General features: G+C 40.5%; 1 protein-coding gene across 3 annotated transcripts in view; it reads left to right on the forward strand.

Annotated features, from left to right (window-relative positions):
• Positions 1–22827, forward strand: part of DNAAF9 (dynein axonemal assembly factor 9) — a 78006-nt gene that overhangs the window by 49978 nt on the left and 5201 nt on the right. For 2 of the 3 annotated variants that reach the window (XM_075420255.1, XM_075420257.1), the window contains exons 23-35: positions 3014–3102; positions 3336–3434; positions 3726–3843; positions 4877–4924; positions 5470–5558; positions 6846–7004; positions 10419–10544; positions 12870–12907; positions 19153–19288; positions 19634–19720; positions 20897–21003; positions 21709–21783; positions 21940–22142. In XM_075420255.1, the coding sequence (XP_075276370.1) occupies positions 3014–3102; positions 3336–3434; positions 3726–3843; positions 4877–4924; positions 5470–5558; positions 6846–7004; positions 10419–10544; positions 12870–12907; positions 19153–19288; positions 19634–19720; positions 20897–21003; positions 21709–21783; positions 21940–22142 (1374 nt within the window). The remainder of the gene's footprint in view (positions 1–3013; positions 3103–3335; positions 3435–3725; positions 3844–4876; positions 4925–5469; positions 5559–6845; positions 7005–10418; positions 10545–12869; positions 12908–19152; positions 19289–19633; positions 19721–20896; positions 21004–21708; positions 21784–21939; positions 22143–22827) is intronic. The other variant, XM_075420256.1, reaches the window with a different exon arrangement.

Below are 22827 nucleotides of genomic sequence, written 5' to 3' on the forward strand. Positions count from 1 at the left end.
AGATTGGCTTCATGCATTGCAATGCAGGGGCTTTTAATAAACAAAACTTCATAACAATAGCGCTTTTGAGGAATGAGCCTGGAGGTGTTAGGACTTCACAAGGGTTTTGGTATGCGATCAGAGCACTGCAGTGGAAAAGACCACCTAGCTCAGTGAGTACTGTCCCCCCCGGTAGTATTAATGTTACCATGAAATTTCTCCTGCTTTAATCTTAAGTGTTTAGACTCTTCCCACTGTTCCGCTATGTGAGTGGTTGGGAATATTTTGTTTGTTTTCAAATTTTCAGCCTATTTATTAGCTCACTTTTATATCTGTTGTTTTTCTTTTGCTCTGCTATCCTTCAGGTGTTCAGAAATTTCAGGCCTATTTTTTCTGGTTTATTTGGCCTAATAAAATAAATCCAGATCCTTTTTAATCTATGCTTATAATAATTTCTCTTTTCTTCTGACTGTTGTAATACTTTCCTTTTGATCTGTTTTTTGGCTGTAGATATCCAAACTGTGCGTAGTGTCTGAGACTAGGGTATTTTTTTCTTGTACAGAGGCAGTAATAGTTCTTTCTTCTAAAAATGTTCAGAGGTACCCTTGGTTTGCCTTTACTTTTTGCTGCTGTCTTGAATTAATAGATCATGCTCATTTTGTGAGAAACTCCTTCAGGTCCTTTCTCTTTGGCTACCCACTGATACTCCAGCTGATTTGCGAAATGTTTGCGTGTTCATTCTTGCTTTCATACGTACCTTCCTCCTATTTTTCTTTCTGTTTCTTCCATTCCTACAGTTAGATCTGTTTTTCTGTGAAGCATCTCGCTGCTGTGTAGACTGCCTCCCAACTCGGTTCCCCAAAACGCTGTCAGCTCACTGCAGTCTGTGCCAAATTCACTGTAAAGAGAGTCACGGGACATTCCCTGAGCAGCTCTGCTGGTGGATGTCCCCAGCCTTCTGCTGGTGGATGTCCCCAGCCTTCTGCTGCTTTTTTACCATGTGATTTATTCCAGTTCTCCTTTGAGTTAGCGTTTTGCCGAGCAGTTCTGTACCGAGCTTCAGTTTCTGCAGTTGAACGGTTTCTCCTCTGGCACCATACCAGTTGCTTTGCTCAAGTTCAAGTAGATGAAACGTGTCTTTTGTCTTGAAGATGTACTCTCATGAATGAAAACTGTTCATAAGATCAAGTGTACCTGATTTTGTAAGCCGTGGAATGTTATATTACTGTATTTTGTTAGTATTTACATTCAGGTATTTATTGATTTTCTCCAAAATTTTTTCTAAAAGTCTGCATGCCATTGAAGTTGCACAGACATAGTAGTCATTCTACAGACCTATAGTTACAAAGATTCGCTAAAATGCAGGTGCTAGTTTTACTCTTCTACAATCATATGGCATGATACCTCACTTCCTGGACCTGTCCTTTAGTTATTCCAAGCCTCCTTGAAAGAGGGAATGGCAATTACCTGTTCCTCCAGATCTGAGCGTATTAAATTCCTTGTAACTGAGACAGTTGCAAGATTTATAAATATCTGCAGGGTGGGGGTCAGGAGGACGGGGCCAGACTCTTTCCAGTGGTGCCCAGCGACAGGACAAGGGGCAACAGGCACAAACTGAAGCAGAGGAAGCTCCAGCTGAAGATGAGGAAGAACTTCTTCCCTCTGAGGGTGACGGAGCCCTGGCCCAGGCTGCCCAGGGAGGCTGTGGAGTCTCCTTCTCTGGAGATATTCCAGCCCCGCCTGGCCGCGGTGCTGTGCAGCCTGCTCTGGGTGACCCTGCTTGGGCAGGGGGTTGGGCTGGGTGACCCCCAGAGGTCCCTGCCAACCCCGACCGTTCTGTGATTTTGGGCACACAGAACTGGAATCTGGTTTGCAGATCCTGCAAAGACAAGAAGGTACCTTTCACGTCCTCACTGTAATTGGTAGGGGAGGAAAATTTGCTTAGGCTTTGTGATGTATTCATTTCTCTGTTTTTCTTCACCTTCTCTAATGCCATAGCAGCTCTTTTTTAAAATGTTCATTAAGTTATGCAAAAAGGCCTGATTTATATCCACTGAGTTCTGACCCGTGTTTTCACTTTACCCTAGCCCTTTGACTTCTAAAGAATACTATTTTCTGTTGACCAGTCCTTCTTTCCATCCCTTGCAGGCATTTTCCTTAGTCTTTTATATGTGGTTTGAAGGGGTTATTTATTTGGTTCCTTGGATCCTTCTACACACGCAATATTGTCTTTGTTAATATCAAAAGTTTATTTTTTGTTTTGATGTTTTTTATCTAAGTACCCTTGTGTTTAGGATGCCGATTCGTTAATGGAAAGCAGTCTTTCCCCTCCAGTTGTTTTGTCTTCAGCAAATTATTGTAAAAAAATTACAATGGTTGTTGCCTTTACTTATAAAAAGAAGGGAAATACCGAACACTTAGACTGTGTGATTCATCTGAATCTGATTTCTAGGTTCAGAGTGCCATTCATATTAATGTGACTTGGCTGGAGCAATAGGATGCGAGCCAAAACACTGTTCCCTAGAGAAATGAAGGGCTCCCTTTGCTTTTAGTGAAGGAACGGAGTTTTTCTTAAATTTCTAGAAATGATTGCTGCAATCTTACCTCATGAAAATTACAATAGTACTTAAAGGAGACTTATATTAATTCAGTTCCTGCTGTACTGCCGTTTGACTATAAATTCCTAGCATATGCTATAACTAAAAGATACACGTGAAGGTTACTGTTACTTTGGTGGGTAAATTTTTTTTCCTAGGATTTTTTTTGCAGCTATGAAGATGGGGAAAGCTAGACCATTTCAGTGAAGTTACTTCTTAAAGCAGTTCCAGTCCAGCCAAATAGAAGCTTCCAAAATCTGATTTGTGGAGACTTCCACCATATTTTGAATTCTTGCAGCAAAACCAGTATTGTGAAATATTTAATGGCTGGTTAAAATGCATGTGCTTTTTTTAGGTGAACAAAACCAATTCCTAAACAATTTCAAAACAAATTTTGCAAAATAACAATGCTTATGCCTAGGTCTGGTTTGTTCCAGGTTTTCTCTTCGTGGCAAAACCAGACCAACTCAGGATTATCTTTAAGGCTTGTCCAGGAGGAATTCCTGTCTGTGGAACAAAAGAGACTGTAAGTTCATGCCAGTTACTCCAGTGTAATTACACATTAGCTGTGTGCTACAATCAGCAAAATGCTGTCACTCATTGAAGATTTTGTTAATGATTCAGAAAGGAATTTGCGTTCCTAGTGCGACACTTGCTTTATTTTTTTCGTACCAGTTAATATGTAGCTGTCTGGTTTAAGGAAGGTGAATTTCTAGGTTTCTTTTTTAACTAACCAATTAATTAATTTGCTTGCTTTAGGCATTCCAGTGTTCAGAAGCTATTTAATGCCTTGTCTTTTCCTGCTGGGGAAAGATGCAGGGAGCTGAAGATATCTGCTGCTCTGCCAGAATTAGAGAGGTGAGAAAGTTTTGGTTTTTTTTTTTTTTTCTTCTCTTCTTTTTTTCAAGGGATCAGTTTTGTCAGAAATAATGCCAAAATATTTTTATATATGTAATACTCATCTAAAAAAATACTTATTAAATAGCTTGTCTTCACGCTAGGTATTTTTACTCTGAGCTGAATTATTTCCTCTCTAGGAAGCCTCGGTTTGCCCTTTTAGTCATCTTATTTTAGTAATTTTCCAACTATTTATATGAATGAAGTCTTTTGGTCTTGATTGTAAGAAAATAAAACTTTTATTTTTGAAAGGTTTGCGCAACATTTTACTGTCAGCAGCATCAGTCACGAGCCAGTAATGAGAGCACATCTTCCAATTTTATTGCAACAGTCAGAAGTCATTGCTGATAGTAAAGCAAAAAGTGACAAGGTAAGGAAGCAACCCAGCAATACTTCCTATCCACAGTATAGAATATTTAGCAGATATTCTGTCTGTCATCAGTTCTGTTGCAAGCAATGCAGTAAAGTACTGATGTCTGTTTAACCATGCTCTCTGCCTCCTCCTCCAATACCGCCAGTTCACCCCCTGTTTCTCAGAATAAATTGCTCTGCCCTGTTTTCCTGATGACATTACTTAAATTTTTTCATTTGAATAATGTTTTGGAAGTGCTAATGGCCATCAGCCGTATAAAATAGAGGCAGAAAATGAGGCATAGGTCGTCAAGTGAACACTTTTCTCAAATGTCCAGAGAGAGATAGCCCTAAAGCGGTAGCTTGTTTTGATGAATTGCTGAATAATTTAACTGAATTGTTCTCTGGAACATAAAAGTCCTTTAAATAGCGTGGAGGCAGCACATGATATTTAACATTTGCTGATATTATCTGTAGAACACTCAGTTCTCTATAGGGGCAATAACAATTGTCAAACTTACGGAGTGATTTAAATAGCATTTTCAGAGAAAATATTTCCTTGTAATTTTCCAGCATTTGAAATCTGCTGCAAGCAAGAAAGTCAAAGCAGCAGGAGTATGCTCTTTCTGTTTGAATATTGCAATATGATGGCAGCCTTATTGCCTGGGATCTAGTTCAGAGACCATGCTGACACTTAAGCATTCATTAATAAACCTTTATTAATGTTGTAAAATCTGATTTTAAGGTTAGTTTAAGTGTTCTTGTGCATGTTTTAAAAAAAAAAAGGGGAAAATCTTTCTGTAATGTTCATACTGAATTCTATGAAACACACGAACTTAGTAACACTGATTTTTTCTGAGTTACTGCTCTATATCTATTATGATGAATACTCATTTTCTGTGAGCATCCGAAAGTGATTTTGAGGATAGGATACAAATAGTCTGCAGGTGGCTGTCTTTGAATATCATGTAGAAACTGGAAGACGTCATTAGGGATATTCTCTGACTTCTTATCAGTGTTTGTTTGCTGTGATCCCTCTCTAAATATCACAGGAAATACACATAATGGAAACAGAAGTGCTTTATGCAGAAAAGCTGTTGGTATGTTAGAGCTGTTATTGTGCAGCCTCTTACCGATCCGACTCAAAATGCAGCTTTGCTGGCATGAATTTTCTGTGTAGCGTGCTCGGTTCAGTGTCAGAAACCTAGAGTTGCTCTTTGTGTTTGACAAGACTGACATACATCATCACTTTTTGAACCATTTTGCTCAAGTAACGGTTTATGTGTTTGAATGTACCCTTTTCTTTGTAAGAAACAAAAACTATTTGTTGACTCTTGCAGTGTTTTGTCTGACATTTGCATTAATATTTACAGTGCAGACTAGGTGTTAATGTAAAGGTTTTGCTAATACTGTTTGCTGTACTTGTTAATTATCCTTTCACTGTATTTAAGTTATGAAAACCAAGAGAAAATGCATCTTTCTAAAATGTTCTGCACTATCATGCTCTTTCTCTGGTTAGTGTCCCTTAATTTTGTGTTTAGACTCGAGATTGTATCAAGATAGAGAGCCTTATCTGTGTGCAATTGTTGTAGCTCATTTCTAGTCTCCAGGTTGCCCTGCTTCTTACCCGTTCCCTGTGTTTTAGGTGGTTATCACCATTATAAGTGGTCTTCCAGGATGTCGCTGCAGCGATCTGTGCGCTTTTCTTGTAACTTTTAACAAGGAGCATGGAAGGTTTGTACTGTTCTGGTTTTACAGTCCAAAGCAGTGGTTATGCAAATTGTCAAAGAACCATGCAGCGTGAAGGAAATGAAACTATCAGTGTTTCACTTTATTTATTTTTGTTTTTGCATTTTCTATTTTGTAAACAGATGTGTTAGAAGAAAAAATCCAGTAAATATTATGAGGCACCTTAACTAGTTCTACGTAGCACACTGTAGGGTATGGTATATTACTTCAGTTCTGTTACTTCAGATATCTTATTTAACAGTGTTATGCCAGGTGGATTTGCCCTTAAATTTTAGATATTTAGAAAAGAAAAATATCACAGGAGATTTCTTTGTGAATATTCATATTAAAAATAGCATGAGATTGACTGTGCATCTATGACTCTGTCTGGAACAATCACCGATGCCACAAACGGTTAACAGTCTTAGAAGGGCGAAGTGAACCCTGCCTTAAGCAAGAATGGAAGTCGTCACAACTTGAAGGAAATGGGTGAAGAGCTTCCATTTCTTGATTTTTGTGGCAGTGAGTCTAAAATGCATTTTTCTTCTTGGAGAAAAAACTGTACTAACAGTTCTTGCTGCAGCATTGTTTTTAGTCTGACCTGGTTTCTATTCTACAGTAGCAGGAGATATATTCAGGACGTCTATTGTATGGCAATAAGATAAGTCTGCTCTTGGAATTTGCCATTCTGTGTGTTGATATAGCTTCTGGAAATCAAAAAAAGAAATTCTTATCCTTTTAAATCTTCCAGCCAAACACCTTAGCATTTCATCTTGTTAATGTTTTTTTTGTATCACTTTTGACTCAGTGTCTTGATATTAACGAGTTGATTCAGAACAGTTTTGTGGTTCTGTTTTTAGGGCAAACAAATAAGGTGACTTTTGAATGTTCTGTAATAACACTTTTCATCATGTTTTCCTGCGAATGTTGTCATTACTTTTCATTTGTGCAGTGAAATATTTTCGTGCCCAGAGTCTTTTGAATTGGATTCATATAATTTTTGTTTACTGCATCACTGAGATCAGAATTACTCACATGATGTGCGGCTTTGAAGAAGCTGTTGAGCGTTGCTTCTCAAAAAATAGTAACAACCACAAAACTTTCTGACAGTAACGTAAAAACGTGCTTATACAGGAGATGATAGAAAGCCAAGTAAATTCCTCTTTTCTATGTGGTGCAAGAGATGTGGAATCTTAGGCCTGTCAAATTTATTTTTGGTTGTTGGCTCAAAATAAAAAGCAGAAATATTATGTCACAGAACACTAACTTCTTTCCTTGCTTTCTGTTATTTAGGTGGATAGTTTATCGGCAAACTCTGGATAGTCCAGAATGTTTCAGTGCAGCCCACTTCCAGCGTTACCTCTCCAGCGTCCTGGAGGCTCAGCAAAACCACAGTGTCCGTCAGTCCACTTATGCTAAAAAGAACAAGCGTCTCTTAGTGGTCTTGCAAGGGTAAATGTTTGAATTGTTTGAACTGTTGCATAGAATCATAGAATGGCTTGGGTTCGAAGGGACCTTAAAGATCATCTGGTTCCAATCCCCCTGCCATGAGCAGGGACATCTTCCACCAGACCAGGTTGCTCACAGCTCCATCCAACCTGGCCTTGAACCCTGCCAGGGAGGGGGCAGCCACAGCTTCTCTGGGCAACTTGTTCCAGTGTTTCATCACCCTCCTGGTGAAGAATTTCTTCCTAATCTCTAATCTAAATCTGCCCTCTTTTAGTTTAGAGCCGTTCCCCCTTGTCCTATCACTGCACACCCTTGTGCAAAGCCCCTCTCCATCCTTCCTGTTGGCCCCTCCAGGTACTGGCAGCTGCTCTAAGGTCACCCCGGAGCCTTCTCTTCTCCAGGCTGAACAGCCCCAGCTCCCTCAGCCTGTCCTCAGAGGAGAGGTGCTCCAGCCCTCGGATCATCTTTGTGGCCCTCCTCTGGCCCTGCTCCAACCCATCCATGTCCTTCTTCTGTTGGGGGCTCCAGAGCTGGACACAGGACTCCAGGTGGGGTCTGAGGAGAGCGGAGTCAAGGGGCAGAATCCCCTCCCTCGCCCTGCTGCCCACGCTGCTCTTGATGCAGCCCAGGGTACAGGTGGCTTTCTGGGCTGCAAGCACACATTGCTGGCTCGTGTTGAGCTTCTCGTCCACCAGTACCCCCAAGTCCTTCTCCTCAGGGCTGCTCTCAAGCCACTCTCCATCCAGCCTGTACTTGTGTTTGGGATTGCCCCGACCCACGTGCAGGTCCTTGCATTTTCTGCTCCCTATTTCTAAGGCATTTTTAAACTTTCCCATCACTCTGAAGCAGTCAAATTTCTGTGCTGTAGCGTGGTGCTCTGTGAATTCTATTTTACCTGTGGACTAAACTCGGCTTTTCTGCGACCTGTTAATTTTATTGCTTGTTATTCCATTGAAAAAACGGTGTCCAAAGTCTTCCTTCAATCAAAAGGAAGGACAGACTGCGTTTGATTCATCTTCCCTATTTAGGAGATCGGCTGTGATTTTTGGCGTCTCAGAAGTTTTCCTGCCCTTTTCAGCTGTGTCTTAGACTGTTGTTAAATGGTACTTTGTTTATTGGTGCAGCTGGGTGGTTTGGGGTTTGGGATTGGTTTGTTGGGGTTATTTTTTCCCCCTTGGAGGTCCTAGATAAAGAAGTATTTTGTCCTTCAAAGGCTGGTGAGACTTCTTCACACACATATTCTCATACCTCCTTCAGACTTTTCCAATGGTAAAGTAGGAGTGCTGGTTTTCTGCCTTTAAAGCCATAGATCTAGGTGGGGGCAATAGAGAAGAGGCAGCTTGAGATTGTGTTGCAAGTTGCACTCCAGAGCTGCAGGTGAATATTACTGAATATTATTTGCTACAGCATTATCTTAATATTTAGAGGGAGTGTTGTGTGTTGTGGTTCCTGTTAGTACACAAATGAATTATTGCAACTTTTTCCCAGCAGACCTGTATTTTGCTGATAACAAAACCAAAAAACATGGAATGCTTGCACAACTTTTTACTGAATGCAGAGAAGTATTGTTAGCTGAGTTCTCACCCTACCGTTCCATGTATAATTTTCTTGGGAGGTTTGCTAAAAAGTTGAAATTATTTTGATGAAAAATGGGGGTGGAGCGCATCCCTGTTTCTTACAGAGGAAGATCTGTTGTCTTCAAGGCATTAGGTGACAAAGCGTGTTTTGGTAAATTTTTAATTTGAGTTGCTTCAGAATAGAAATTAATTTTAGGAAGTGTGATATGGTGTGACATAAAGACTATAATTATATCTCTCAAGTGCTTTACAGTACCTTAAACTTCTGAAAGAGCAGTGAGTGCTGGAGAATCTTTAATAAATAAATGCATAGTTTCCACAATTAAGTGGTCCATTCAGTTTGGAATATTTTTTCCTCAAGGCAGAAACTTAAAAGCCTAAGCTACTGTAACTCTTACTGATTTTTTTAAGCAGAGAATGAATGTGCTACGGTAAGCATGAGATTCAATCTTTGTTTTTTTCCAAGTATTTAGCACCTTTGTGTGCGTAGATGCTTGCTTAGTCTTTGCATTTCTGGTAGTCCTTGCTTTGATTCTTTGGCAGTATTAGCTATAAAAATGTGACACAAACCTTCGAAGTTACAGTTGATAAAAGATATGAAGGAAGAGCAGCAATATTGCATGCAAGTTTTTATCCAGATAGATGTTTGTGCAATTTTTGCACGACACTTCATGTAGGATAGGTTTTGTGTCTGTACTTCAGAATGAAGGACTCAGTAAAGATTATGACCTCTTAACCTCGTAGCAGAAAGCAGGCTGTCAGAAGTACACTGTTCACTGAATACAGCGGGAGATAACTGACCTAAGACTGACTAACGTGGTTCGGGTAGATGCCAGGGTTTTTGTGTATGAAGGTGAAGACTCTGAGCCATCTTTGGGTGACATTTCCGTCTCGGGTGTAACACTTGAACTGGTGTCATCTACAGTAAGCTTGCCCACTCTGTTCCGGAGTCGTTAGCAGGTAACCTAAACTAGCTTGAGGGAAGTATTGACCTAATCTGGGGAATGGTTTTGGTTCCCATGCTACCAAGTGTTCATCTTTTTCACTAAGGGCACACGTACGGAGCTTAGGATTTCCTTCACTATCGTCCATTCTGATAGTGCTAAAAACATAACTTTTTCCATGTTAGGGTGAGATTTTTTTTTCTTACAGTTAGTAGGAGTTGTATAAAGTCCAGTGAAGTACAAAGTGACTGACATTCTGGTAGTGGCACTGTCTTCGGGCGTGGCTAATTACAGGTTTTCTGTTCTTTCTGGGTAGTGAAGTGTTGGTATAGACAACTTAGCAGTAGCTGGAGTTCCCTAAGTAATCCGTTAACTTGGTAACTGACAGTACAGTTTTGACAGAAGATTGTAACTGGCTGAGAAATAAACACCTGGAATAAAAACTCGGGTTCACCTGGACTTTGCTATCGTCAGAAAGAATACAGCAGTGGCTGGAGTACTGATGAAAAAAATGGATGCATTACATTATAGAAGCACGCTTAAATTGGGATGCTGTTTTTTTATTTTTACTTGTATCATACTTAGTGCTTAATATGCTTGGCAGTAGGCAGAACATGCTTGTGTTATTAGATTATGCATTTTGTGCTTCCTGAAAGCCGGACTTTCCAGTTGTTTATCACAAAGTTTGTACTGCTTTTCTCTGTAGTTGTCAGTAATTTATTTCTAACGTTGCTTGCAGTCAGCTTGATTTGTCTGGATTTGCCAAGTTTTAAATGGCTATAGAACTATTTTGGTAGGCTTTTTTAGAAATCTATCCTTCTTGCAAGCAATTGATTTCTTGCTAGAATGTGTCATTCTGTTTCTCTGAAGCCATATTTCCTTTTGTTTTCTTACAGATACACGGATGTTATTGATGTTGTACAGGCTCTGCAAACTCATCCTGACCCAGATGTGAAGTCGTCTTTCATCATTGGAGCAGTTAATACTTGTGTAGAGCCGCTGAGTTGCTACATGGAACACAGGTATGCTTTAAAATATTTTTTTCTAGTTTGAAAATGGATATGTAAGTTTATGAGATCACTTTTATAAAAATTAGAGATATATGATTGTTAAATGCCATTGAACTGTCTTAGATCTCATAAAACTGCTAGGTGATCCATCTTGGATGAGCTTTGAAGAGCTGTTTGGTTTATAAGGATGACAATTAGTTTCTACTAGGTATATAATTATATATAATAATAATAAAAGTTTAGCTTGTGGAGGAATAAACAAAGATTGTCCTTAGCATACTGCTTAAATAAGTGTACTCGGCTAAAGACTTTGTAAAATCTGGACAGTCTGCTGTTATCTCATGTGCTTTTTGAATCATTCTTTTTCTTGGGATCTTTTTGTAAGTATGACTAAAACCTGAAACGTGCATCTCAGTTTGGGTTATTGATTGTGTCGCTACTTTTGGATATTAAATGAAGATTTACAGATTTAAAATACGGGCCTTATGGGAAGCAGTCCCAGATTTAGTGGAAGAGAGTGACAAAGCACGGAAGCAAAAGCATTGCAAGTATTAAGATCTGATATCCTGGGTTACTGCAGGGGCAGGGTGGGGAGGAAACTGTAGCAAAGCCAAGTTGCTGACATTTTAAAATAGTGTGGTATGGTTGCTGTCTCATAGTATATGTGTATGTGCTCCACACTTACCAAACATGGAACTAATTTCATAGACCTATCTGTAAAATTATGATACTTAAATTTTGCAGTTATGCCTTGCAGCTGATTTGATAGGAGTTAAAGCAGTTACAATTTTCAGAGTTCTTAACATTGCTGCTATTTGTAGTAAACCTTTGTGCATCACATCTTAGAGGTGAACTGCCCAGTCGTTTTGTAGAAGTGCATGCGTTAAACTTCCTAGCTGTTTTTAAAACACTAAACAATACACTTCTTGTGCTTTGCACTAGTCAATAAGTAGATGTTACCTTACTGCTGCTCTTTGTCTCCGTGACAGAGATTGTAAGTAAATAATAGGAATTATATAAAATATTATTGAATTGATACTGGAGTGCTGTTTCAACTTGTTCTTTCCATAATTATAGGAAAGGCAAGTCCTATTTCTAGGCTTTTTTTAAACTTACGAACGTGTTACTGGTCATAGCACTGAGTAGTATTTATAGCAGCAGTAGCCTGCAATCCTTTGACCAACATTGTTAGTCTCCTGAAGTGCAGTAGCAATTGAAGGAAGAGGCTTTGCCTGTGCTGTAGACTATTTGTGTCTCGCTTTGAAGTTTCTTCTGATAAGCACTTACCAAGTAGCCACGTACTGCCGATGACAAATCTTTCAGTAGGGAAGCTTTGGCGATTTCACTGTGAGAATGGGGAAGAGTGATTTTAATGTCTGACTTGAAACTTTTGCAGTCAAGAAAATCAAAACTATTTCTAGTCTCAGAAAGTTCAGTACTGCAGAGACCTAGCTCTTTCATAGAATCGTGAAATAGAATCACAGATAGCTTTGGGTTGGAAAGGACCTTTGGAGGTCATCTAGCCCAACCCCCCTGCAGTGAGCAGGGACATCTTCAACCAGACCAAGTTGCTCAGAGCGCCGTCCAACCTGGCCTGGAATGTCTCCAGGGATGGGGCCTCCACTAATTGTCTGGGCAACCTGTGCCAGGGTTTCACCACCATTATGGTAAAAAATTTCTTCCTTATATCCAGTCTAAATCTACTCTCCATTAGTTTAAAGCTGTTGCTCTACTCCTTGCCCTGTCACAACAAGCCCGGCTGAAAATATTTTCCCCCTGAAGCTATGATGAAGCTCTTCCCCGTGTTGAATAGCAAGCCAGGGCAGGGGAGAGGTAGTTGAAGGAGAAGAGATAAAGTACTGTCTCTGGAGCTTTTGTGTGTGTGATAAAGCTCAAAAATAATTGTTGCTTGTCTGGCACAATACCAGAAATTGGTGCGATATGTATAGAAAGCATTATGTACATACAATCTTTCCATGAGGAGTTCCCACTGTGTTTGGAAGGCACAATTCTTTAGGGTAAGCTTAAAATTCCAATTGTTTAAATAGAGACTAAAGTAATACTGAAGGCTTTCTGATTTCCTACAATACAGAGTAGATTGCATGGTGGGAATTGGCTCTTAAATCCATTAAAGAATTAAAAGCATCTACAAAAGGAATTTTGGGGGAAGAATTCATGAAAGACATAACCTATGGGGATGTTCCAATTATGTGGTTTTAGGAACGGAAACAGGAAAATGGGTTGGATAGTGAGACTCTAGCTATCAGTGTGCAAATGAATGTAAATGCCTTAATTAATAGTACCCATTCTTGATGTACAAATTTCTTCTTTTTTTAGGCTTCTTTTTCCCAAGTTCTTGGACCAGTGTTCACAAGGTATGTGTCACTTTTCTTGACTTTGAGCTATACAGAAAAAGTAGCTGAGCCATATGGCCAGATAAACACGCTGTAAATTAATATAGTCAAAGGACTGTGATACACTCTTGGAGGTAAGAACCATCTGTGCAGAGCAGACAATCTTGCTCTGTCTAAAATATTAAACACCATAGGTGCCTGGAGAAGATGTTAGAATCTGGAGCATGATGCATTCTGGTTGTCCTCATCTGGAGGATGGGTTTCCTAAGACCGTGGGCTAAACTGCGTATCTGGAACTATTGTAACTCGTACTGTGTCCTTAATCTAGGAGCAAAATCGATTGGATTTCAGTTCCATCCTCTTCTGGGGAGGCGTGAGGAAATGGAGCTCTCCTTTCGTTTCTGCTTTGTTAGAAAGGGAAGAAAGAGCGGGTTACCTCTTCCCCGTATCCTCCCCTTGATGCGGTGTGGAGGATCCTCGCAAGGTTCATTTGGCATTGCAGCAGACAAAAAAGCTCGCTTACAGAAGAATTGTTTCTTACCTGTATGTTTAGTTTTATATCCTGACACTGAAATGAATCATTGGCTGCATCATCCTCCTTGTCAGGCTTGGCTCTCAGAGCAGCTGTTGGGCTAAGCAGGATGCCATTCTTCCTGACCTATCATCAGATCAGTTCTTGAAGTTCCAAGAGCAGAAGCAAATTTGTCTATAGCACCTTTACAGTTGTCTTTAACAGTTGTATAGCTGATTCGCAACATTAAAACCAGTATGTGTGGTGTGTCTGTATACGAGAACAGATCTCAGTCAGATAATCCTTATATTAGGCATAATTAGAATTAGAATTCTAATTATATTAGAATTTCAAGTTCAGCTTGAAATTGGATAGACCAGTGACAGCTGAGATACTTTTAATTTTTTTTAAGTCGCTGTCGGGCCACAGTTACTGCAACAGGACTTTCTGATCTGACGCTCATGTCTTCCCAAGTGAACTGCAGGACGGTAGTTTTTGTTTGTATTTAAATGCAGTTGCCAGAGTAGGATGCTGTGCTTTTCTTGTGGCTGTTTAGACTCTGTAGTGCTCTCTTTTGCTGCCACAATTAGGCCACCACCTATTCATGTGTGAAGGGAGCCCAAAAATATGAAATCCAAAAGAACGAAGGTGTGAACAAGCTGAAAGTGTGTAGCTGCTATTATGTAAATCAGTATTTTATTCTTATTTGGAGAAAAGTATTGGTCCTACAAATTGAGGAACGGACCAATAGATAACTATCCTGATTATAGCCATGGGTGAAGTCGAAGAGAGCAGGAGAATTTTAAGAATCAAGAATATAATGAAGTATCAATAACAACTGAGAAGTCAAGTGTGCAAGCATGCCTTTTATTGTTTATGACAGATTAAAAAAAAATAAAAATACTCAAAGCTATATTTTTTGGAAGTGCAGTTGTATGGACCTAATTGGGTGAGAATTTGTCATTGTTCAAGGAGGAACTAGAAAATGCTTAGGACATGTATAGCTAACTTTCCTGTGGTCCAAACACTGAAAGAAGGAAAAACACTGGAGGTTAAAAGAATGTTCTTCTGGCAGTGAATTACTTCTGCATGTTGCAAGGTTTTGTCATCTAGTTTTCAGATATAAAATGTGACATTAGATAGCCTAGAGGTCTATTCCTGTAAAGCAAATTGTTTCACATGAATAGGGCCTGTTTTTGTGTAAAAAGCGTTAGGAGGAAAAGTATGCTTTGAACTGAGGTGTGGTACGCTCTTAAACTTTCCAGACAAATGCAGAATTGTATCACATGTGTAGCAGAGAATTTACTTCTGCATAATGGAGAATTCATTTCTGGTGCAACAATAGCAATATTTAATGAGACATTCACTTTGGGAGATGTTTGTCCCACTTCTCTTGGGTCATGCACCCCAGTATTATTGTTTGTGTTACTGTAGCATCAGCGGGCCAAGCCAGTGTCCTGCTTGGCCTTGTACAAAGCTGAAACAGAAGCTTGCAATGCAGGTGGAAGGCAATAAGATAAGTATGGGTATAGGCAAGGAGGAATTAATTAGACTTTTGGGTGATTACCCTGTCCACATAGCTGATTTGCATGTTTTGGAAGTGAGCAGGGTTAGCCTTTTGCTGCTGCTTTTCCAAGTCCCTTTGACTGTGTGGCTTTTCTGAAAGGGTACCTATGCATAGCATCGACATAACGTTGTTTGACAACATGACATGACACTTTCTGCTTGGAAAGCCACCAGACTAACAGGAACAGGTGAAGATCCGGGAGAACTGATAAAGCCTTGAGCAGAGTGGCAGATGTTAGTGGTTTTTTGTCTCTCCCTTGCATGCTGGTTTAAACTTTAAATAAAATCTTGCTACGGTCTATGTGCTGTAATTCCCTTTTGTCTCCTTCCAGATTTGCCTCCCTTTTTTTTTTTATTTCTTGCACAGAAGCTGTAAGATGACACCTTACTAGCCCAAGGGCACACTGACACCTCCTGTGTTGTATATGGAGTTGTTTCACAGGCATCACCATTGTTAAATATGTGCATTGTATGTTTGGGAGCAAAGAGGATCCATTATTTTTGTAAAGCATACGTATTTTTAATCCATCCCTCCTGTTTCTTTATGGCTTCTATTGAACATGCTATTCCCCAGGCTGCAAAGATTTTTTTTTTTTCCTTTAAATGACTATAAATAAGGAATTAAAACTGGGTGGTCTTCCAAATGCAATAGAAACAGAGATGGCTGTGACAATTCAAATAGAAAAGGTCAAAACTATTAGTTACTAAGGCTGTGTAGGCGTCTTCCCGTTCTCAGAAAGTTAGTTTTCTCCTGGATTACACTACCTGTCGGTCAATTCAGTATCGTGGATTGCTGCCTGCTAACACAGGGCCAGTTTTTGTAGGATACTGACACCTACAAGATTTATGCCTAGGTGTGCGGAGCCAAAGCTTGCAGGTTCCCCAGGCTCTGAGCAGTCTTGTGTTACTTCCAAGGTTGCGTGGGAGTTTCCAAGCAAGAATGACAGCTACTGCCCGAAAGCTGCTCCGCTTAGACAAGCGCAAATGAAGCAGGGAGTGATGGAGAAAGAGCATGGGTGAGGAGCGGGAGGCAAGATGCATAGGTTTCTGATTTGCCAGACATTTTATTCCTTGAATCTTTTTCTTCTTAACTGTAAGCTTTGCCAGCTTGGTCCTTGGCAATTACCTATTTTCTCCAAGGCATAGTGCTTCTAACTGTAATATATACTTTGTAGCATATGTGTTGTACAGCCTTTTTGTTGTTCTGTGCCAACTTCACAGAAAGTATAACGATGTTTTTAATTAAACTTGACTTTTAAATCAATATCAAGTTTGGGGATATTAAGAAAAAAAAAACCCACAGTGCATAGCACACCCACAGTGTGGTGGTTGTTGATTAGCTTATTCATACTTTTCATCTTAATTGCATGATCTACATAATAATTCAAGCATGTGTGTGACTTAAATTTCTAAGCATGCTTGCTGTTGTCCCCCGCTCCCCGTCTCTCTCAAGAGCAACTGTGTACTGGAGAAAACTTAGATGTTTCTGAAACTGGAGTGGAAACTTCTGTGGGGGATTAAAAAAGGAAATACTAATGATGGAAATTTGCTTAAACTATTAAAATTCTAACTTGAAAGGGTCGGTGATGCAAGTAACGGGGACTGGAAGCATATGGTATAATGTAAGTAGCCCAGAAGCATTTGGTATAGAAATGTCTGTGTAAAGAAGCTTCTGTAAGGATTAGTGTACTGTAATGACTTCTGTGAAGATTGGGAATAACTGTAGGCGATGGTTCATGGTGTGAGCTTTATTACGTATTCTGCTTTAAATACTGATGAGTTGAGGGCGGGGGAAATGCCTCCTGGTTCAATTGTTCATCAATATGATTATGTTAGGTTAAATATGTGAAAAGGGAGTTTACTGTTCTGTCTTACACTCTGCTTGTAGCTACCGGGAGGTGTCGGAAAAGAGCTGCGCTCCTTGAGCAAATAAATAGTGTTCTTTACGCATTCTGGGCAATCCTGGCATCCTAGGGAGTCCCGAAGAGTTTGCACCATGGCCGCTGTGAGGACGTGGGCTGAAATTCATTCTGATGTGGCACCGCCTTGATATAATTGGAAAACAGAGATCCTATAACACTGAAATTAGTCGGATGAGAAGTGCAAGGTGTCATCTCGCATTTTTTCCGTAATGAGCTCCCTTCCACTGCCCGAGGCGCGACGGCTGAGATCGTTGCTGTGTGATTTCTGCTTGCCTTCAGAGGCAGCTGCAGCAGCAGCAGCAGTTCGTTCTCATTTAATGTGAAACTTCTCTTTTACCTGGCAGGACAGCAGGTAAAAGGAACCTGATGAGGTTCAACAAAGGCAAATGCAGGGTCCTGCACCTGGGGAGGAACAACCCCAGGCACCAGTACAGGCTTGGGGCGGACCTGCTGGAGAGCAGCTCTGTGGAGAGGGACCTGGGTGTCCTGGTGGACAACAGGTTAACCATGAGCCGGCAGCGTGCCCTGGCTGCCAAGAAGGCCAATGGCATCCTGGGGTGCATTAGGAGGATTGTGGCCAGCAGGTCAAGGGAGGTTCTCCTTCCCCTCTACACTGTCCTGGTGAGGCCTCATCTGGAGTCCTGTGTCCAGTTCTGGGCTCCCCACTTCAAGAAAGATGAAGAGCTACTGGAGAGGGTCCAGTGGAGGGCTACGAGGATGAGGAGGGGACTGGAGCATCTCTCCTACAAGGAAAGGCTGAGGGAGCTGGGCTTGTTCAGCCTGGAGAAGAAAAGGCTGAGAGGGGACCTTCGAAATGCCTCTAAATATCTGCAGGGTGGGGGTCAGGAGGACGGGGCCAGACTCTTTCCAGTGGTGCCCAGTGACAGGACAAGGGGCAACGGGCACAAACTGAAGCAGAGGAAGCTCCAGCTGAAGATGAGGAAGAACTTCTTCCCTCTGAGGGTGACGGAGCCCTGGCCCAGGCTGCCCAGGGAGGCTGTGGAGTCTCCGTCTCTGGAGATATTCCAGCCCCACCTGGACGTGGTGCTGTGCAGCCTGCTGTGGGTGACCCTGCTTGGGCAGGGGGTTGGGCTGGGTGACCCACAGAGGTCCCTGCCAACCCCGACCATTCTGTGATTCTGTGTGATTCTGTATAACGTGAAGGCTGTGTTGTCACCTTCAAATCTTGGAAAGATTTTGCTTAAGAAGAGTAACCGTTTCTTCCGTGATACTGGTCACATAAGGTGCGAAGTGAAGACATGCAGTTCAGTCTGAAAAAGAAATTGCTTTCCTGGTGATGCAGCTGGATCTTGTAGGGAATTGGGGCTCGGGACAAATAGTTATGCTTTTGTTTTTCTCTGTTTTCTTTTTTGTTGCCTGGTGGGTGCAGACTTGCTGTCTGAATACCATTTCTGGGTCTTTTAAAAACAGACAAAAAAAACCCCAACTCCCAAGCCTTCTCTTGTTTTTGAAAGCGGTGACTGTCACAGTCCAAAGTACTGATTTTTAGCTATTTAACCTGTTTTTCTACACATTCAGTTTCCCAAGAGGCTTTAAACCTTAGAGGATTTTAGTAAATTAGTCCTTATCAAATTGATTCCTGTATGATTTTATTCTTTTGATTCATTGATTCTTTTGATTAACTGAGTGTAAATTACTTCTGTTACACGGCCTGTCTAATTGAAAGAAAAACGGCTTGAGCTGATATAGCTGTGTTCTGGCAAAGCAGGCCTTCCTCATTAGTCGAGTCATCTTCCATCCCTGACACTGTACTGATAGGCTCATGGTTTTAATTTTTTTTTTTTTTTGGTAAGATTGTTTTCACTGAGTCATAAGAACCCACAGATTACAACGTCCCGCCTCTTTCCCCTCGAGTCGTTCCGGTGACTGACAAGGGTTGTCTCCTTCAGGAGGTGTCATTCCTGCCTGCCTACAGGCTGTGACAGAACGGGCTTCTCCGCTGGCTACCCTCTAGATGCAGCTGCAAAATTAATAGTTGACGATAATTCCACGCTTTGTCCTTCTTGGTCTTTCTGGAGTGTTCCTGTGTTAAGTTAGATGGGCTTCTGGGTTTTTGCTGGGCAGGCAAGAGGTGAAAGGTTCCTTGCTTATTCGTTTTGTTGTTTGATTTTTTTTTTTTCTGCTTAGTAATGTTAATGTAGTGAGATGGAAGGAAAAGGAGAACGGCTGTTATATTACGTAATTTTTTTATTAATCATTGTTGCATACCTAACTTTAGTAAACTATCCTCTGATTTCCTTACACAGGGCTAGTGAGTAACGTGGTTTTCACCAGTCATGCTATGGAGCAGAAGCATCCACTCCTGATGCAACTGCAGAGCCTTATCCGGGCGGCAAATCCTGCTGTTTCATTCATCCTGGCAGAAAATGGAGTTGTAACTAGGTAACGTTAGTTACTGTCCAGTATTTGTCATTTTTGGCAGATGGGACACAGATGCTTAGCAACTTGTGTTTTCTTGTTTTACTCTGGTAGCTTATACAAAGGAGATGCAGATTTTTCTTAATTGCTTCTCATGCAAAAGGCATCTTCCCTTTACATTTATGGTCATATAAATATAGGGATTAGGAAATGTATGTTTTTGTTTGCAGAGCATGATTTATGTTACTGCTACTGTCATACTTAATTTTACTGTGACTAACACAATCTGTTTTATGAAAGTAACATAGAGATAATGGCCATTTTATTGAATTTATAAAATTAAAAATCTTCATCTTTATCTCTTTATAGGAATGAGGATATTGAATTAATTCTCTCAGAAAGCAGTTTTTCAAATCCTCAGATGATGAGAGCTCGATATTTAATGTATCCTGGCTGGCAAGTATCTAGACTGAGAAATATTAAAAATGTTTTTCTAATTAACTTGAAGATTAAAAATTCTCACTAACTTAATTTATATTTTTTTCAAGACCACTCATTTGGAACAGGCGATAGCTTTGTAAATCATTTTTACAAGAGCTGATGAGTATTCTTAGTAGATACACGATTGCTGTCCTTTTGTGGGGAAAAGGATCCTTTCTGGACACCATTTAAATCGATGGCAAGATTATTGTTACTTTTCAGAAGAATAGAAAAGAACCCTCTTGGGAATAAGCTGGGAAGGATTGGGATGGGTGAGGTCAATAATGACTGGAGTAATTTCGTTCTGACAGCTATTCAGCCTTACTGGAATCAACTTGCTATGTCAGTCTAGCTATTAGCAGAACAATTATTCATAAAAACCAGCAACCTTATTGACAGTCTTGGCAGAGGCTGAGGGCACAATAAGACATGGTACCAAGCTTTCCATTTAGCACGGAGACGTGTTTTTAATGGTTTGGGGTTCCTTACACATCATCTTGCAGTTATCTGTGCTGCACCTTATCTGGCAGAAAATGGAAACCTGCCAGCCATTGCAACTCCTGGCTGACTGTTTCCTAGTTGCATTTACGGTGTTGGAAGCATGGTTTATTTACTGTACCTTGCCAGTCCTGTATGTATGTACATCTTTTTATTTAAAACATTATTTATTTACTGTACTTTGCCAGTCCTGTATGTATGTATATCTTTTTATTCGTAATTCTCACTCTGGACACAAATAAAGCCCCTAAAATAAACTGGCACAAAGCTTGGGGTGTCAGAGCTGCTTGTGGATTGCGTGGAGCTGAAGGAAGAGAGAGAAAGGAGGAAAAGAAAGCATTTAAAACTCTCGGACAACCTTTAATCTATTTATAGACAATAGTATGCAAGAATAGTAAGGAGATAGTACATAAGAAAAAAAAAATGGAGCAGGAAGAGCATCAAAAGGAGCCCTGAGCTCTTCGAACAACCTAGTACTGTTAATGTCACATTTTCATGGATGTCTTAGAGAAAAAGCTTAGTATTTTTCTACCTATGAGCAAGGCTTACCTGTGGTGAAATAACAGATACGCCTTTTAAGAAGTGTGTGAGGTGAGAAGCACAAGCGTGTGCGTTTCCTGTATGTTGAAGGTGTGTGTTTGTTTTTGTCTTAAGGTATGAAGGCAAATACGGAGCTGGGTCTGTCTTCCCTCCAATGGTGCAGATCTGTGTATGGTTTAATCGTCCTCTAGAAAAAACACGATTTGTGACCAAATGTAAAGGTACAAATTAACTTTGACTGACTTTATTCTTCAGTATTTCAAACTCGGATTTAAATCGAGGGGAAGGAAGGCGCTGACGTAGCATGGTTATTTAATTACTGCTGAAGTAAACTTTTATTTGAAAATTCAGCTTTCCTTCCTTGAAGTACAGAAAATTGTCGTCTTTAGTGTCTGCTCTGGAAAATTGACCAATGATTTTGTTCAGATGAAAATCTAATTTAATTTTGGGTTTCTAGAGACAGAGACACTTATCTTTATATGTCTGCTTTCTATTTTATGTTTAATTTTATTTGGTAGTGTCGAAATACAGTTTATAAGTGACCATCAGCTTCTGTGTTTTATGCCAAATAATTCTTTCTAGTTCCTAGAAAACAGGCTTAGCTCTGTGTTAGGCTACTAGAGTAGATATATAATCATGCCTTTCCTTCTTTCCTTAGCAAAACAGTGTTAAGGAGCACCATCTTACTTTCCACACACACTGTAAGCGTTCATTATGCCAAACACATGTTATTTCCCACCTACCCCATAGCAAAGAAATGAGAACATCTAGAAATGTTATGTAGTGGGGCTCCGGGGGACACTGCAGCTTCTTCCCCTGAAGCACTAGGATGTGGATTAGAGACCTGTAGCATAGGTCTGAGCAGAAGCTACACCAAGGATAAGAACGAGAAGTGAGGTCATCTGTTTGTCTTCTGTTTCAAACAGGGATTAAGTCATTGCTCAAGCCAAGTCCTTTTTCGGGAAACATTTATCACATCATGGGCAAAGTTAAGTTTTCAGGTAAGGGCAAATGAACGCGTGGTCTTGTGATTGCACTGCGTGTCTATGTATTTGAAAACTTTTTTATGAACTGTATTCCATCTACACCAACGTGTTGGTGTGGAATTAGATTAGCAATTATCAGGACATTTCTTTCTTCTGTCTTCTCCTTCTTAGATTCTGATAAAGTGATTGAAGTCTGTCACAACACATCATCTAATTCACTAAGCCTTGTGCCTGTTCAGGAGGGGCCGACTCCTCCTGATTCCAGAAGCGATAACAGAGATTGCAGCAGTCAACAGGAGTGCTTCCTTGTGTTCATTGGCTGCTCTCTCAAGGAAGAGGAGATAAAAGACTGGCTCAGAGAAACTGCCAGACAGGTTCGTGGGCATGTTCACTTCTGTTTGGTGTCAGCTGATTGGCAGCTCTTAACAACAAAAGGAGGAATCTGAGTGTCTCCATGAAACTTTTTTTTTTAATGTCCTTCCTCTTCTACCAAGGTATTGGCATTCCAGGGTGTAAATGTATTTCAGACAGAGGGCGAACAGTTTGCAAATGTGTATTGTAATTTGTGTGTTGTCCTGATACCTGCTACAGCGCGTTCATGGATTGATCTGCTTTTGAACACGTGAGCAAATGGAGTACGCCCAGAATAAACACAGTATGATTTGGCTGAGATGCGATTGCCAAAAGCTTAAGTGTAGTATGAAATGAATCTTCTTGAAGTACCTGAACACTGCAAGGCTGAAAACTTGCTTTGATTCACTAAATTAAACCTCCTTGGAAGTAATCCACTGAGGTGGAGGGTATAGTTTCTTTTCATTTTGTCTTGCTTAATTTGTCAAGCGTGCAAGCTATGAAAGACTTGATGTGTTTCTGCATGGCTAATGTACCTATGCAATAGGAGTTGCAGAAGGGAACGGAGAATATGCACATCATAAGAAGCCTAGAGGCATATTGTGCAGTGGTGGTGTTTTGCTAACTTCACACAGTGACTGGCATGACCTCACCAGGAGCGCAGGACAAGATGGTTTGCTGCTACACAACCGAGTAATACCAACAGGT

The sequence above is a fragment of the Opisthocomus hoazin genome, chromosome 5, assembly GCF_030867145.1.
Source record: "Opisthocomus hoazin isolate bOpiHoa1 chromosome 5, bOpiHoa1.hap1, whole genome shotgun sequence".
Lineage (NCBI taxonomy): Eukaryota > Metazoa > Chordata > Aves > Opisthocomiformes > Opisthocomidae > Opisthocomus > Opisthocomus hoazin.